This window comes from Octopus sinensis, linkage group LG1, assembly GCF_006345805.1.
Source record: "Octopus sinensis linkage group LG1, ASM634580v1, whole genome shotgun sequence".
Taxonomy (NCBI): domain Eukaryota; kingdom Metazoa; phylum Mollusca; class Cephalopoda; order Octopoda; family Octopodidae; genus Octopus; species Octopus sinensis.
In genome coordinates, this window is record NC_042997.1 from 100,009,258 (window position 1) to 100,027,442 (window position 18,185).

The 18,185-nt window shown below is 34.0% G+C and overlaps 1 protein-coding gene and 1 long non-coding RNA gene across 4 annotated transcripts in view; one reads left to right on the forward strand and one right to left on the reverse strand.

Moving 5' to 3' along the window:
* Positions 1-11: 11 nt before the first annotated feature.
* On the reverse strand, positions 12-3,962 carry LOC115213816. Its single transcript, XR_003881869.2, has 2 exons — positions 3,738-3,962; positions 12-1,287 (listed from the first exon to the last, which is right to left on the reverse strand). It is a non-coding gene; the product is annotated as an uncharacterized LOC115213816 (long non-coding RNA).
* LOC115213836 (apoptosis-inducing factor 3) overlaps positions 1,849-18,185 on the forward strand; it is an 88,591-nt gene continuing 72,254 nt past the window's right edge. The window contains exons 1-2 of one of the 3 annotated variants that reach the window (XM_036503231.1): positions 1,849-1,863; positions 15,076-15,226. In XM_036503231.1, coding sequence (XP_036359124.1) covers positions 15,088-15,226 — 139 coding nt within the window. In that variant the 5' untranslated portion in view covers positions 1,849-1,863; positions 15,076-15,087. Of the gene's footprint in view, positions 1,864-2,154; positions 2,491-15,075; positions 15,227-18,185 lie in introns of those variants that run through there. The other 2 variants (XM_036503224.1, XM_036503240.1) reach the window with 2 other exon arrangements.

Below are 18,185 nucleotides of genomic sequence, written 5' to 3' on the forward strand. Positions count from 1 at the left end.
TTAATTTTTCGAATTGTCTTTTCTTACTTTTATTTCTGGTCATGGTACAATGTGCTTTAATATAAAATTGTTCATAGCTGTCTCTACTACACAGGGGTGCTGAAGAATTCCTGGTTTTAAGGGTATCATGAAAGGCCTGGTTGGAGGGTCAACCATCCAAGTTCTTTTGCAGGGCTTAGGAAAACTGAAGGACCACTGTAATAAGTGTGTGAATCTGAGAGGGGAATATGTTGAATAAAATCATAATTAACTGATCCTCCCCTATTTTCTTTTACCCACAGCCAGGAACTTTTAAGCACCCCCTTGTAAATAAAGAGAGGTAAAGAGGTGTTCCTAAAGTTCAAAATTAGTTGAAAAGGTAGGCTTTAAATAATATTAAATCAACAAAAATATATTTCAGTATAATGAATTTTCCCTCAAACATTGTACATCTTTCAGAAGGTTGTGCTATACCATCATACAAAGTCATCATGTCTACACTTCTTCAGGCCTTCATCTTTTATTCACTTCAGTACACTATTATGTGAAGATGTTGGGCTCACAAGTTGTGGGTTCAATACCAGGTGATGTGTTATGCCCTTCCACAAGGTACTTAATTTCAGGTCCACTCAGCTGGAAATGAGTATCAATGAAGTGCTGGTGCAGCCTTCTTTCCTTCCAGCTGTCACATCTTTGATAGTTCACTGTCACCAGGTTGAAACTTGTGCTTGCAAGTGATGGCTAAAGCTTCTTTCTCTTTTGCAGTATTTATTATAACAGGCATTATGAAGAGGTGTTCCAAGACCAGCTGTATGTCTACAAGAGCTACAGCTTTCATTATCATTGTAATACTTTTGTAAAAAATATTGGAAGTTGTGACTATTTCTGCAAAACTGATGCTGCAGTTATCACAATATGGTCTGTGCAATATGGCCTCACTGTTAGTGCTTTGATTACTGACTGACATGATCATTTTTCTGCAACAGATGGTGCAGTTGCTCTTGAAGTATTTATTACAATAGAATTTCTTTTGTCATGGATGTCAAACAGCTACTGAAATGTGTGACTTGTAGAGTGAATGGTGTTATGCAGATTACACTTAAGTTTCACCATTGCTATGCATGTTAGTTTAATCAATCAGTGACCAATTTTTTAATTATAGCAAATTAAAAGGATTGTCTGTAAGAATAATGGACTGTACATATCTTTTTTTCTACATGCCAACAGAAAATATCTTCAATTCATATTAGCAGAAAAATGAATAATTTCTATTGTAGAGTCAGATGTGTCCAATTTAATAATGATCAGCTGAAAAGAGATAAAAATAAACAAATGAATGAAATATGCAATTTATTCTGAATACACAACATAAACATTTTGATAATTAACTCTTTTGATACCAACCCTATCATACAAACTTCCTGTCTAAAGTAATCTAACTTAAAACTAACCATCAAAATTTCTGTCCCAAACACCAGTTTAATAATACAAAATCATTTTACTAAATTCTTCATTATTTTTAAAATTATATGAAACAAAAAGTAGTGTATTTCATCAGAAATATGGTAACAAAAGGGTTAAATTCTATAAAAATCTGCTCAAAGCATTCACTGTTTATGTATATTTGATGCATTTTACAAGTTCAGTTTTAACTCTTCTATGAGTGCTATGGCATTTGGGGACACGTGGCTTAGTGGTTAGGGTATTGGACTCATGATTGTAAGATTGTGGTTTCAATTCTTGGACTGGGCGACGCATTGTGTTCTTGAGAAAAACATTTCATTTTACATTGCTCCAGACCACTCAGCTGGCAAAAAGGAGTAATGTATATATATATATATAATATATATATATATATATATATATCAAGTGCTTCAATTTTGTGTAAGCAGATATATTTACTAGATTGCTAACATTTATTAATTGTTTTTCCCATTGTGTAGATCTATAATAAATAAAACTGTATTCTAATATTTTCTACTATATATTTCTAAATCATACGACATTTACGCAAATGATCTACAAAATATCTAAAGACAGTCTAGTTTTATATCCATCATCTAAATGGTTAAGCTTACATCGAGATTAGCAAGTTTGTGCGCCTTCGTTGGTATTGAACTCAAAACCTAAAATGACGTTACTCAATAGCGTTTCCGGTAACCATACATTCGAATAATTGTTGAAAATTCAGTATTTTTTATATATAATATATTTGTAACAATTGTCTGAAACAATCGATAATTTGATAAAAGGGGGACCAGTAAAAAAAAAAATATGTATATAAAAGACATTTCATTTCTGTATTATTAAAGACTATTTATTAGGTGTGGGTCGAAATCGTGTTCTTTCAATCACAACAGCCTATGTAAGGTTTAAGGTACTCATCTTTTAATAAGGACCACAGAAAGAATGAGATAAAATTATTTATCTCATTTTATCTCCGAGGAGTAATAACGTCGGTTAAATCAAAGGATAATTTTTTAAAAAGACCAGCTTGATACGTGTTTATAAGTAAGTACTGATGACCTTCAAATTATTTTATATATATATATTTTTGAACGACGAATTACATCTGATATTTTAACGGAAGCTCACACAAGTTTCAGTAAGTGATTCTGCCGTGTTGTTTATCCGAAGTCAGCCCTGACTGAAGAAAATTTTTTTTATTATCAAAGACATTCCACTCGCGACCATTCCATCTTTTTCTTTTACGCGTAGTATCCCGGCTTAGATTATCCAATGCGTTCTTCCCTTATTTTTAAGATTGAAGTGTGTGATACGAGGTAGAATTGGCTGCTGTTTTTAGCAGGTCAAGTGGCCATGTAGAAACGCCCTTGTGACTGTCGAAGATATTGACAGATTCCACCAGTTAGGTTAAGATTCAGGACGGATGGAAATGGTGCTCTTTAACTGGGAACATACTACGATTAAATAAGTCTATTTACCATGCAACACCATTGAGTTTCACCAATTTTAGTTTATTTACACACATATCGTAGCATGGTTAGCTTGTGGTGGTGAATGAAATCCGTGCAGCTAAATTAAGACAGACAAGCTGAATAAGTGTTTGTTTTTTTAATAAGAATGCTTACTCAGGCATTTGTATATAAGAGTTGCTTGGTATAAATTGTGGATCTTTTCCTTTTGATCGGCGGGTCGATAAATTAATTTTTTTTAACTAAACACTTTCATCCGAAGTTTGAAAGTGTTTAGTTAAAAAAAATTAATTTATCGACCTGCCGATCAAAAGGAAAAGATCCTAAATTGTTGTACCTAGGCTTAACGGTTAATATAGGGCGTAACAAATATCAATGGGTCAATGGATTTTCACTCTAAACACTATAACACCAGTAAAATTGTTCCTTCTCGATCGTCAGAAAGGAAAAGCCTATAAAAAGTTAATAACTCAAATATGAAGATTAGGTCTACAGTAATTTATACGGGGATAACTTTGGTACTTTTATGTATAACCCAAGATAATTCTTTTCTTAAAAAAATATATAGCTACGTTGCTTTGGAGTCATGGCTTGGCGGATATTCTTGTTTTTGTTTTATCGAACAAGGCATTTTCATTCGGTTATTAAAATGTTAATCTTCAAACCACATTTAGTATAACATTATACAGATAGATAATAGATCGCCGTTAAGGAAAGGCCTAGAGAAAGTTATTAAATCGACTGTGAAAATTTGATCTATCGTAATTTATACCATGAAACGTAACCTGAGACTGTTAGTTTATTTTAAAAATATATAGTTACCTTGCTAAGAGGATATTCTTATTTCCACGAGTATTTGGTTTTTTCTTTATCGAGCAAGGCAGTTCATCCGATTAAGGCGATAATAACTGAAACTTAGTATAGTTGTTGAAACTTTAGTATAACATATATGTATGCGTGTATGCGTGTACGTATGTATTTGTTGTAATGCGGAAGGGTCCACGCCTCAAAATCAAGGGGAGGTAATAAGAGGCAATTAAATCGAGAAATTTGAAATAAATAAAATAATTCTCTAAAACATCAATTGAAATGTAAATTTTTTCTGGGAAAATGTTCTTTGTGTATTCTGTTTAAATGATAGAAACTGGATATATAGTTACATAAATTACTCTAAACATCTTTTTGTTATATTTCTAAGTGACTATGTAATGCATACATAAAATGGAAAAGAATCGTTTAATATTCCCATGAAAAATTACATGTGTAGCTTAACTCGGTGATATCCTCACTGTTTGAGAGATATATTAGAAATGATCTCGTTTCTGTGAGGATATCACCGAGATACGCTACACATGTATATATCAAATTTGAAAATTTTCACTTAATTTTAAAATCTCAAAATCAGTGACAGCAACAGAAAAGATTCCCCTTCTCTATCTGTCTCTCTCCGAGCATATGATGAATCGATTAGATTATAAGTGCACAAGAGCTTTTATTTCAATTCAAACATCTTAAATTTCCAGTGAGTCTTAGTTTTGCCACAACCATCAACATATTGCAAGGGTAAACATTTTTGGTTACCGGTTTACACCTGGAAGAGCCCTGCTTTACCCATGGTCAGCTTTTCGTTGGCTGTTCAAGAATAGAAAATAAGAAAAAAAAAAAACCAGCTTACTAGGTGTTAAAAAAAAATGTGTCGAAGACAAATATGAAAAAAAGAATTGCGCAAACGAACGTGGATGGTGGGGAGAGGAATTTCGGAAAATTAACAAGATCTGATTTTTCCCTCATAACTTTCAGGAAAATGGATATCTTTATATATAAAAGAGAGGTTGTGTGCTGTCTGTCTCCTACGATTTAAATTCCTAACTACTCCCACATTTTGCGGTGCAGTTTAACCAAAACCGGGTATGTTATAGTCGTGATTCATATCGAGCCCTTCTGGGTATTAGTGCGCGTCTACGATTAAAAAAAAAAATTACCATCAATTTTTCCCATTTTTAATGCATTTTTGGCATATATAAGGGAAGTAACTCTCTAAAAATTTATTATTAAATCTCAGAACGTAAAAAGCTACAGTAACCCCCCCCCCTTTGTGGTTAGCCATATTGAGATGGCTATTATACTTTACATCTCTAAAATTGCTTATATAGTTATTTCTCTTACAAACCCGAGCAACGCCGGGCGATACTGCTAGTATATTGATGAAATTTTATAGAAATACCGTTCAAATGGCCCAAATTACGATTATAAAGAAATTGGGGGGGGGTTCTGAAGGGGTGGAGAGAGGACTGTCAGAAAATTCACACGATCTGTTTTTCCCCCTCATGACTTTCAAGATCTAGTTTAGCGCCCGGTCACCCCCCCCCCAAATCTAATAGGTGTAATAAAAAATGTGTAGAAAAAAATTACGCAAACGAATGGGGGTGAGGGTGGGGGAAAGGACTTTCGGAAAATTCACAAGATCCGATTTTTCGCTCATAACTTTCATAACTTTAATGAAATTTTACAGAAACACCTTTCAAACAGCATAGATTACGATTATAAAGAAATTTATGGGGAAAATGTTTCCCGAGGGGGTGGGCAGAGGACTGTCAGAAAGTTCACACGATCCGTTTTTTTTCCCTCATAACTTTTAGGATCTAGTTTAGTATCCAGTCACCAAAACAAAAAAAAACCGAAGTTTTTCTCAAGAACGCTAAGAGTAAAAGATGTTTTATATGACATTCTACCAGTGTCCGAAGTCCACATTTTTTACATCTATTTGACTGGCTTTCTTTTTCGTCTTGGTGACCTAGTGCTAAACTAGATCCTGAAAGTTATGAGGAGAAAAAAACGGATCGTGTGAACTTTCCGACTGTCCTCTGCCCACCCCCTCGGAAAACATTTTCCCCATAAATTTCTTTATAATCGTAATCTATGCTGTTTGAAAGGTGTTTCTGTAAAATTTCATTAAAAGATATCCATTTTCCTGTAAGCTATGAGGGAAAAATCAGATCTTGTGAATTTTCCAAAAGTCGTCTCCCCACCCTCACCCGTTCGTTTGTGCACATTTATTTTTCATATCCGTTTTCTACAGATTTTTTAATACACCTAGTAGGCTAGGGTTTTTCGGGGTTTTTTTTCATTAATGGGTATCAAACTGTATATTGACCAAAAATTTTTTACATCACAGTACCAAATGGAAAACAAGAAACTTCTTTTATCATGACATTATAAACTGACTCAAATAATGCAGAAACCCATCCTGATAAAAAGATCTATCTGTCAGGAGAGACATGGTCTGACATAGAATAAAAAACTTGAAATAATGTGGTGTGTGTATATGTAAATTTTTCCTCAACAACTCAATAGACTAATTGAGTAAACCTATCAGTAAATTTGTTCTAATAAAGGAAAAATATATAATGACCATTATTTATAATATGGGGTCACAATATTTCAGTTCATCATCTGCAACATCTATTTGAGGGACAAAGAACTTATTAAAAAATGTTTGATGTTTATGGCACATCACCTAATTGTACAGCTCAATATAAGAACTGAAATCATTGTAAATTCCTCTTGTATTTTTTAAGTTATGTTCAAAATAAGGATTATTATCAGCAAAAACGTGCAGATTTTCCCCTATAAGTACCAAGAGTTTAACAATATTCTTTCCAGACAAGTGTAGTTGCTGGAATTTCCCATACTGTCATCTGTATTTTCAGTTTGCTTTTGTTTTAACTACACCATCTCTTTAAATAAACTTTCTCTAGCAACTCAACTATATAATCCTCTATATCAAACCCTATATCATTTTCAAGTGTCATATCTTTCTGCATTCGATGTAGACTTGTTGCTTGAGGAAAATTTGTAGAGTCACAGATGTAGTCTGGCCATATAAGTTTTTAAATTCATACATTGAAAAGCCATCTCATTTTAAGCATCACATTAGATCTATGAAAAACGAGCAAAACGCCCCCCCCCCCGTCCAATGGACAGTGCTGAGTTGTGAAACATTTAAACCAAACTTTCTCAAAACAACTTGTCCAACTATTCCCTTTGAGAAACACTGATTTAAGCTAAATTTGAAACACCAGCAAAAGAAGAAATAAAGGTAGACAAATGCACATTCCCACGGCTTTATCAATCGCATTCTCACCTGGAATCGATTTTTGAAATTTTTTAAAGACTTATACATGCCCTGACACCGTCAGTATCTACATATCAAATTTGAGCACAAGTGGATGGAGGCTGCCTGAGATCCTAGAAGACACACACACAGACATAATGGATTTTATATAATAGATAAGGTTCAAACCATTGATGGAGTAACTTCTTAAATACTTTACTTAATGTTTCCCTTGTCATGTATGTATGGTCATGCTGTAAGCTTTGTTTTAACAATGTGGCTGATTTTTTTTTTTTTTTTCTGCATAAAAAACCTTTTAGAATATCAAGTTTAATATCCAGTGTAATCCTTCTACAGCTCCTTTTCACACTACTACCTTGATGCTATACTTGATGACTTCTTTCCAGATATCTTGAATTGTTGATCAATCCAATACTACTGGTGATTGGCATTTATTGTTAGTGGTGACACTGATCATATTGTTCTTGTTGATTATATTGTTGTTGTCAATCCCCATTGACCTAAGATCAAAAACAAGTTAAATACACTTGAGCACAACATTATCTCATAATTATTTTTATTTCAGATGGAAATGCTCAACTTGTTCATACTAAATAATTGTTGCTGTTCTTTGGTCATTAAAGAGTTGATGGGTTGGTAATGGCAACGGTTCTATCGATAGCAGTGTTGATAATAAATAGTAGTGGTGGTGAAAGTTGGTTTTTGTTAGAAAACGGATACACATCATGACCCAAGAAAATATAGACTAATATTCTCTGTGAAAAACTCCACCTCACACCCCATGTTTATAGTAACACTTAAATACACGCACACATACATATTATGTGGGTGGGTGTCGTAATTGTAGTTTTTGAAATTAACTACTGTGATCTGAGTTAAAATGCCAAGAAGAAACTGTAACTTTTATTCTTAAAATTTGAGATTGCTGACCATATCCTGAAATCTGTTGTCATACTATACAATTCCTGTAAACATGACATCATGTAACCTGAGGCAACTGTAATATTGGTGGGGGGTATCTATACCTTGGTTTCACAGAATGTCAGTAACATATTCTAGCAGACAGCTTGCTGATCCAGAAGAAGCCATTTATCATAGAAGCTCTCCAAAACTGAAAACGTCAAGCAACAACACTGCTGGTCAAAATAACATCTTGGCCAGCATCCAGAAAAGTCCACTCTTCCATAATTATCTGTTTATCTGTTGGACTTCTGGAATGAGACCTCTAAAGAAAACAAACCAATAGCTTTTTTGAAGTCTTGAATTATTCCACTACCAAAACAAGGTGATGTTCATCTTCTTTGAAATGGCAGAATTACTCTCCCTTCCTAGTCTCAAAAATCTAGAACTCCTCAACAGAATTTTTCCCTCATATTTATTCCATCCTACAACAGAACCAAAACAGCTTCTGCAAAAGCTGATCAACACTGCTGCAGATGCTTGCCTTGGAAAGGATTCATAGAAGAACTCAGAAACTGCAAGCAAAAGGCATCATTTCATCATCATCATCGTTTAACGTCCGCTTTCCATGCTAGCATGGGTTGGACGATTTGACTGAGGTCTGGTGAACCAGATGGCTGCACCAGACTCCAATCTGATCTGGCAGAGTTTCTACAGCTGGGTGCCCTTCCTAATGTCAACCATTCCAAGAGTGTAGTGGGTGCTTTTACGTGCCACTGGCACGAGGGCCAGTCAGGTGGTACAGGCAATGACCACACTCAAATGGTGCTTTATGTGCCACCTGCACAGGAGCCAGTCCATGAAATTATCCAAAGTATTTGATAGTGTCAACAGAAAGGCCATGTTATATAACCTCTTAAGATCCTCACCATCAAAATGTCAACAGATCGTGTATGTATCTCTTTGTTCTTGACTATACTGATGGTCTTGCTTTCACAGCTCACACCTGTGTGTAATGTGCTAGTGTTGTTAACATCACTTGAGAATGCTGCAACCAGAGTCTTTTTCAGTGCAAAAAACACTGAATACATAACCATCAATGAAGATGAAAGCCACCTGCAGATCTGTTACAAGAATGGTACACAACTCAAGGAGGTCAATGACTTCAAGTACCTTGTGTTCTACATTGCTGATGGTAAGAGAGACTTCTTGACAAACGAGGAACAAGGCTCTTTAAAATTACTTGGATTAAACAGATTGACTAATTAGTTTATCAAAGCCTGAAAAGAAGAGTAGAGGGTAATAAAATCATCACAGATAAAAGTAAGATAACAAGGAAACATTACAAAAGAAAAATTAAAACAAATAGAAGCTGTAGGTATAGACTTTTAGATACATGTACATAAACGTACGTGTGTGTGTGTGTGTGTGTGTGTGTGTTTGTGTGTGTGTGTGTGTGTATAAAATTTACACCTGCAAGGCTGCAATGCTACCTCAAGAATAAGCCCAACTATGCTTCTCCTGTCTTACTTTTCAAACAAGGTGGATTATTTCTTTTGCACCAGCTTTCATTTTTCTTCCAATTTTGCCTTAATAACTGTGTCACCCCAGAACAGAGGAAAACAGCCAGTGTCATTCCCCTGTTTAAAAAGGGTGATTGTACATTACCTGTCAACTACCTTTCAGCCAGTTTTACTAGCTGTATCATCAAACTGATGGAGTCCTGTGTCAAAGAAATTCTCTGAAACTTCTGGAGCTCTCACAACCTAGTTCAGCCCTCACAGTTTGGATTTATTCCCAACTCTAGCTGCTGCAGCTAACTCATCAAGTTTCTTGAGGACATCACCCAAATCACTGATGGTGGCTCATGGGTGGATTTTATCAATCTTGACTTTGCTAAAGCCACACAAATGACTCATGGCAAAACTGTGCAATGGGTGTGAAAGATGACCTTTATAACTAGTTGAGGTCCTTCATTCTCAGTTGAAAAGAGGTAGTCGTGGTTGTAGGACATCATTCTTCATCCTATGAGACAATATCTGGTGTACCACAGAGATCCATTCTTGGGCCTCTGTTGTTTGTTGCATACATTATTATATTATTATTATTATATATATATATATATATTATTGTTTGTTGTATAGATGCCAACTTGAATGTTTCAGGGTTGAAATATGCAAATGACATCAAGTTGTACCTTGAGTTAAAAAGAACAGATCCTATGTGCTATAGATCTTTCCTGTAGTTAAACCTGGACACAATGCAGTAATGGATTGCTGACTGGCAACTCAAGCTGACTGCTTACAAATGCATCACCATGCATTTTGGGAGGAAAAACTCAGTTTTTACATACGCCCTCAACAACACCAATCTTAAGAAATCTGTTAGTGAATGTAACCTGGGTATTATTGTCAACAGCAATCTGCATTGGACAAGCTACATCTCTAAGATTGTCAAGAAGGCTGAGGGCATCTTAGCATCACTCAGCAAAACCTTTGTCAGTCACTCTCCAGCTAGCTGCTTAACCCTTTCATTAATGTATTTATTTTGAGATTCTCTGTGTTTCTTTCAATTAATTTTAAATATAACAACAAATTTAGTAAAATAACTTAGTTATCATTAATCTAGTGTTAGGAATATTAATTGTGACTAAGGTTTGGTGAAAGATTTTAATTCAAAGCTTATGAAAACAAAACATTTGTACTACAGATCCAGAGCCAGTTTTAGCCGGATTAGTAATGAAGGGGTTAAAATTGTATATGACTATGGTACAGCCATGCAAAGAGTTTGCATCACCAATCTGGAACCCTATCTTACTCGGCATATTAATCTCCTGAAAACTGTTCAGAAACCTGCATCCAGACAAATACCTGCTGTCGGGCATCTCCCATATTCTGAGTATCTTGCTTCCCTGGGCATGGACACATTAAAGCTCAGACATCTGGCAACTGACTTGGTAGACACCCACAAGATCATCCACCATCTTTCCAATTACAACCTTGGACACCTTTTTGAATTCCATGTCTAACACTCATAGACAAGCTTACAAAGTAAAAAAACAACACAGTTCCTATGACTGTTGGAATTATTTTTCTCACACTCAGAATTCCTGAAATATGGGATAAATTGCCTCCATCAATTTAGCTATTATACAACTACACATCATATTCTTTGACAAACATCAGTGAAAAATTCTAACAAATCCCAAATTGTTGATTGATTTCCAATCAGTCAAGCTTTGACTATGCTGACCACAGTTTATAAAAAGAGTAATGAACAACAAGCAGTCAAACAGTCTGATGAACATAGTGATAGACTGAGTCAGTGAGCAGCAAGCTGATATTGGGATATAAGATGCTATTGATGAGTAAACACAATAGCTGATCGATAGTCATGAATGGCAAAGTATGACTGCAAATGAAATTCTTTTTCTACCAAAAGGCCAAAAGCTCTCATGCAAATAATTTTGGCCGATTCTGTTTTGACAACCAGACTATGTGCAAAATACAAATGCTACACTAGTTAACCGTTCCAGTATACCTACATTCATTACTACTCAGAAAAAATCCCAACATGATATTATAAAATTAACTCTGTTTTTCTGGTCTTTTTTCTTTTCTGCTCGACTGGATTTTTCTTTCTAAAGTAACAACATATGATGAACAAGTGACTTTGACACACATTCATTTCATCAATTCTCTTATCATCAAAGTGCCTTCTTTAGTAACAATTAGACAATGAGAAACTCAAATTTGATTATTTCTTTTTTTTTTCTTTTTTTAAAAAAAGGTACCTAATCATGATGAACTTGTATAAAAACTTGCTTTGAGATTTCAAATCTTTAACTATCTGACCTACTTTTATGTTTCATAGAGAATTTTGCAAAACAGTGATTATGTTTTATTCTGTCAGTGCAAAATTTGAGTTCTTTCATAAATGTACACACTCTTTGTAAAATAAATCAAAATTTTTTAAGGGAAATATGTATGAACTATCGAAGTAAAGTGAAATATGAAGTATGTATCACAACAGTTTATTCTGGGACATGCTGACACTAGGAGAAATTTATACAATTAATAATATGGCAAGAAAAACTGATAAAATATACAGATTGAATTACTTACTCATCAAACAATGAAAAAATTTCATTGTTGTTTAATCCAAAAGTTCGTGTGTGTGTACAGCAAAGGAATATGAACTCTCACTGGAGAGAAGTTTGTGTTTCCCTGAATGTGTGTGTGTGTGAGAGAGAGAGAGAGAAAGAGAAGAAGAGGAATTAAGTATAGTTGTCAAAAATCCATCTTTTCTCTGTGGCTTGTTTAAGAGTTAAAACTGGAAGACAAAAATAGAGATGTCTCAGCAAGTTGTACAGGTCTCTCTAACAATTTTAGTGAATTGTCTGTGGGATGAGTTGAATTGTCTAATCTGTGCAGTCTCTCTGTTTCTCATGTAAAACAAATCTCACAATTTCTCATGCAAAGCAGTTCATGAAAATTTCACTGACTGGTTTTTCTGGAGGCCATCTAGTTTTTCACTGACTATCTTTTTTTATTTTTTTCCTTCATTTTTGAATTGAAGAAACAATTCTGATTGTCATGAGAGTGGAGCAGAAGGTCTTGACTTCAAATCCTAGTTGGATTATTGCTACAGGTGTTTCAAAATGTGCTAGCAAAACCAATTAGTATCAATACCTCATAACTTTTCCAGCAAATTGGTATAAAATCATAGCAAATTAAATTTTCTCAAAAACAGGACATAATTTCAGATCAATTGGGATAAAAACCTGGTCAGACTTACTTAAAAATGAGGCATATGGAAACCATACACACACACACACACACACATGCAGCATGGAATTTGTCAGTGAACAGGTTGTGGTCTCAAAGTGACAAAAATATTTTGGCAAATTAAATTTAAATGTTGAAGTGAATCTAGTGGTTTTTGTGTGTTTCTTAAGTGGCTTATAAACATCTCCCATGCCACAATTGTTTTCATTCCAGCACACGATCTCAGATCAGGTCACTTGCTATGCAAGTACATATCCTTAAGATATACATACACACACACACACACACACACATACACACACACACACACACACATATATATACGCATACACGCATGCAAAGATGGGTTGAAAAAATATGTCATTGACATTAAACTAGTAATGTTGGAAATAAGACATTTTGGCACTCCATTCCATGGCTCCATGCAAGTGAAAGTATTTATTTTGCCAAAGTAAGTGACCTTTAGGCTGAAAAGAGAAAGTGCATTCCTAAAGTATGAAGAAACAAAAGTAAAATATGAATTGCCACCTAGCTAGAACAAAGCAGGTTGTTGGACATTGTCATTACTAAATTTAGACCTACCAAATATGTTAATTAAATTCCTAATTAACATAAGCAATGCATGGGGATTAATTTCTCAGGTGTATCAAATATTAACTGAAGAGTTAAAACCATTACCTGTAATTACATAAGTCACAAATACTTGTCTGTGAAGTTATGGCCATCTTCATCACATTTAATGTTGATGATATGAAACTGAATGGAAACCTGCATCTTGCTGATAGAAATCAGTGGAAGTGTACCAAGGAACTTTATTGTAAGAAATTGTCATTGCAAATAAATTTTTCTAAGGAATGCTCTCTCTTGTGCAATTTATTAAACTCATATATTACTGAGAATATGATATGGCAAGCATTAAATAATTGCTCATGAAAATACACACACACTTCATCAATCATCAAAGATTTCCTTTCATTTTATAGCCAAGGAAAAACACTTACACATTTTGCCACATAGAAATCACAATTCAATCATGCACACAACCAAGATTTCATCCAATGACTGGTTGTTGTTCACATGATAGTTGGGTGGCCTGGCAAGAACTTTCCGTAAGCAAAGCCTACAAATACGGCTTGTAGCTATTTTTACAGCTGCATATTCAACCTGGAATGATCAAAGAAGATGACACACCACGACATCATGAATATGTATTTGATGTATAAAAATTAACCCAATGTTGAATTTCTTACGAAGACTCTCATATATCATATATATATATTACATATCATTTATGTTGTATCATCTGAATATTTCTTTTACTTGTATTGCATGAACACCTTCCTTATTAATGCAACAAATAAATTTTGTTCCAAAACATAAAAAAACCTCCCTTATTGCAACCTGCTTCTGACAAAGTAAATAGTTGCACTTTCGTGGGGCTCCATCATTTCTATTGAATAGTAAAATAAATAAATAGATAAATAAGTAGTAAAATAAAAATAAAACAATAATTTGTTTGAAGGTTTTCAGAAGAGTAAAAAACTTTATATCAAAACAATATCAACCAAGTATAATTTTTGTAAAATAAAAGCAGTTGGAAAAAGCAACAGACAGGTTTCAAATCTTAATAGATATCTTCTGTATTCTATTAAATTAAAAACACTTAGGAATAATCTAGACTTAGTATACATAGAAATAAAGCAAATGCAGTAGTTTTGGTTATGAATATTAAAAATAGAGCTGTATGAAATCTTACCATAATAGAATAAAATATTTTGATGTGAAATCTAATGGGTTTGCTTAATATTTTAATATTTGCCTTGCTAATTTGTATTTCTTTTTTTAATTATTACATTTGCTTCTGCTAATAATGATAAGAATTTGAAAAGTTATTATTCTGTACAGGTCATCTTTGGAAAACAGAAACTGAAAAGTAGTTTGTCATGTATTTTGCTATTCATACATATATATATATAGTGTGTGTGTCTCCCTGTCTTGACATTGCATACTTATTGTAAGCAAACTTCACTATTATACAAGAAATGATGCTTGTTCACAATCTTCCATGAAAACCTGTTTGGAGTAGGGAAGACATTACCTTACTTGGAAATGAATAAGAGTTGGTGAGAGGAAGAGCATCCTGCTGTGGAAAATTCTGTCTCAACAAATCTCAACAAATCTCAGCTAACTCCTACATACATGAAAAACCGCGCAATTAAATGATAATGAAAAAGATTGATGATTATTCCATACGAAATATTAGCTAGTCTATAATCACTACAAGTTTTTTTTCCATCACTACTATCTTACTCAAAATTTCATTCTTGCTTTCTTCCAGATCAATTAACCGATGCTGAATCTTTTGTCAAAGGACCTGCTTTTGCAACGTTCTTCGTTGCTATATTCTTCAATTCGAACCATTGTCCAGAAGTCAGTTTATAGCCGTGGAAAGAAGAATCTTTTTTCCTTTGGACTAGAGACAACTTCAGGTAAGAGATCTACTCTTTTACTATCTGAGATGTACAAGTATCAGGTTAATGCAAAATAAATTATTCTAGCATTTAGCTAACAACATTGAAGCAATATATATTACCTAAAAATCAAATATATTGAAACAATAACCTTTAGAATCTTCACATTTTTACCAACCAGAAACAAATCTGTTTCTGGTAGCACAGAATTCTGATGTTATAGAACTGATTGATTTCTTTGTAAAAGTATTTTGAACTGTTGCCTAGTTGTTAAAACATTTCAATATCTTGGCAGGAAGCTAGCAGAATCGTTAGCATGCCAGGCAGAATGCTCAGGGGCTTTCATCCATCTTTACATTCTGAGTTCAAATTCTGCCAAGGTTGACTTAGCCTTTCATTCCTTTAGGGTCAATAAAATAAGTACCAGTTAAGTACTGAGGTCAGTACAATCAACTTAACCCACCCCCAAAATTGCTGGCCTTGTGCCAAAATTTGAAATCAATATTTCACAAGAAATATTGATTTTAGTTGTTAGTAACTTTTGTAAGTTTTTGAGATGCTTGAAAAAGTAGGTTGTCAATTGGAGAAGAGAGAGTTTGGAAAGTAAAGTGACTGACATAGTTTCATAGCCCAGTTTATTCAATTTCTACAGACATTTTCAAAAACATGTTTGAGTGTTGTCATGGAGAACAATTGGTTCTTTTCAATTGATAAATGCTAGATGTAAACATTAAAGTTCTTGGTGCTTTTTCTAAGTTCCTGGCAGTACATTTCAGCTATGATGGTTTTGTCAGAATTCAAGATTAGTAGTCAACATTTCTACCTGCCAACCACCAACTATTGGTCATAACCTTTTAGTTTGGAAAAATGTTTTGGTGCTTCCCTTCAGTTCAGCTATTGTCGGTTGCTACATTCCTTTTTTGGCACTTGTCACAACATGATCGAGAAATAACTTTTGCTACACGAAGGAAATGCAGAGCAAACTTCTTAACAACTATTTCCTTTTTTTTTTTTTATAAATCTATATTCAACTCATGCGGCAACCATCTGTCAAGGTTGTTTTGACTTTACAATGTGGTGCAAATGTCAAACAACAGTTAAAGGGTCAGTGCTTTCTTTTTTTTTTTTTTTCCATCTTTTGAGTTGTTTTGTATGGATCCACTTTTTTTGGTAATGGTCCTTAGCTGGTTGTTGTCAACCATAGAAGGTCATTCACAACATTCCATATCTTCAAACCTCTCGTCTCCACCACATAAACCTTTTGAATCAATGTTGAGCTGTGTTTGTTGATGGCCACCTGACCAACTGCATGCTTGATATTGCAAGCAATCTCCACTGTTTTGTGTTCCATTTTTGAGATCTTACAATAAAATTGCTGGAAATTGCTTCTTTTTTATTTAAAAAAAATTTATGTTTTCTCCATGTTCAATTTGACAAGCAAGAGTAAACAGTGAAAGCAAACCTATTAGCATGAATCAAAGGGACCAAAATCTGCTTAAATTTCCAAATAGCATATTACACAAATCATCATCATCATTTACCGTCCACTTTCCATGCTGACATGGTTTAGACCAAACATAGTTCGATAAAAGTTTATTCCAAATCAAGCATCAGATTTTAAAATAACAAAAACCACAATTATTTTTGCACCAAGCTAACAACATGTTAAACAAGTGACCTTGCCATTTGTGAGTTTTACTAAGAGATGGAACGGTTTTATGTGTTATGATCAAAGAGCATAGGATTGAAGACATAAAGCAATATATATACATATATATATATAAATTTATATAAATAAGGATAAGATCATTAATTTAAAGATAAAATAATGCTTTTATCAAGTGGTCAGCATGGAAAAAATAGCCTTCAAAGGTAATAATTATTAAAATTATAAATTAGGGTATCTACGAGATACCACCATGCTGAAAATAGCAGCCATGATCTGACTCTAAAACCACCTTAATTGTCAATATATCAACACGGAGAGAAAACAAAGAGACAAGATGAAACTAGTAGAAGATCCTGGATAATTCTAGATCCCGGATTTCTGATTTTGCATTTAGGAATGCTTTGCCTCATCAGTAGAATACACACAGAAGAGAAACACTTGATAAAATCGTTATTTTATTTTTAAATTAACAATCTTATCCTTATTTATATCAATTTAAATGTATTTCGTCACTGTATTTACTGCAGCAATATTTTCTCATATATATATATATCATATTATTATAATTATTAGGGAATATTAATTCTGAGTCCACAATATTTTATTCATATATATGAAAGTAGTTTTAGAGGCAGAACCACCCTCAACTCAATCAACATTGAAAGATATTATACCCAGCCGAGCCATAAAATATTAAATATAATACTATATCTATTCAGAATCTCATACTTTCCATTTAAAGACAACACGTGTTTCATGATATGTGTGCATGTGTGTGTACGTGTGTGTGTGTGCATGTGCACGTGTTTGTGTACATGTGTGTGTGCATGTGCGTGTGTACATGTGTGTGTGGGCATGTGTGTGTGCATGTGCATGTGTACATGTGTGTGTGGGCATGTGTGTGTGCATGTGTACATGTATGTTCAATGCGTGTGTACATGTGTGTATGGATATACACCTATATCCATACACACACGTGTATGGATATATGTGCATGCAGATGTGCCTGCATACACATGTGTATGCAGGCACATATGCATTGTGTGCATGTACATATATGTGCATATATTTGAGAAAGAGAGAGAGAGAGGGAGAGAGATAGGGGCAAGTTGTCACACAAGTTTTTAAGTAAAGAAACACAGTTCATATTTTTTTTTTAAATTTCAATCTTGAACAGTAAAGATTCATTAAAAGACTGGTTGCATGGAAAACTATGAAACAGATTTCAATCAATATTCCAGTTGATAGATCAAGCAGTAAACAGTTTGGTTGTATGTAATTAACTGTCTTTTCATTATTGTCCTCTTT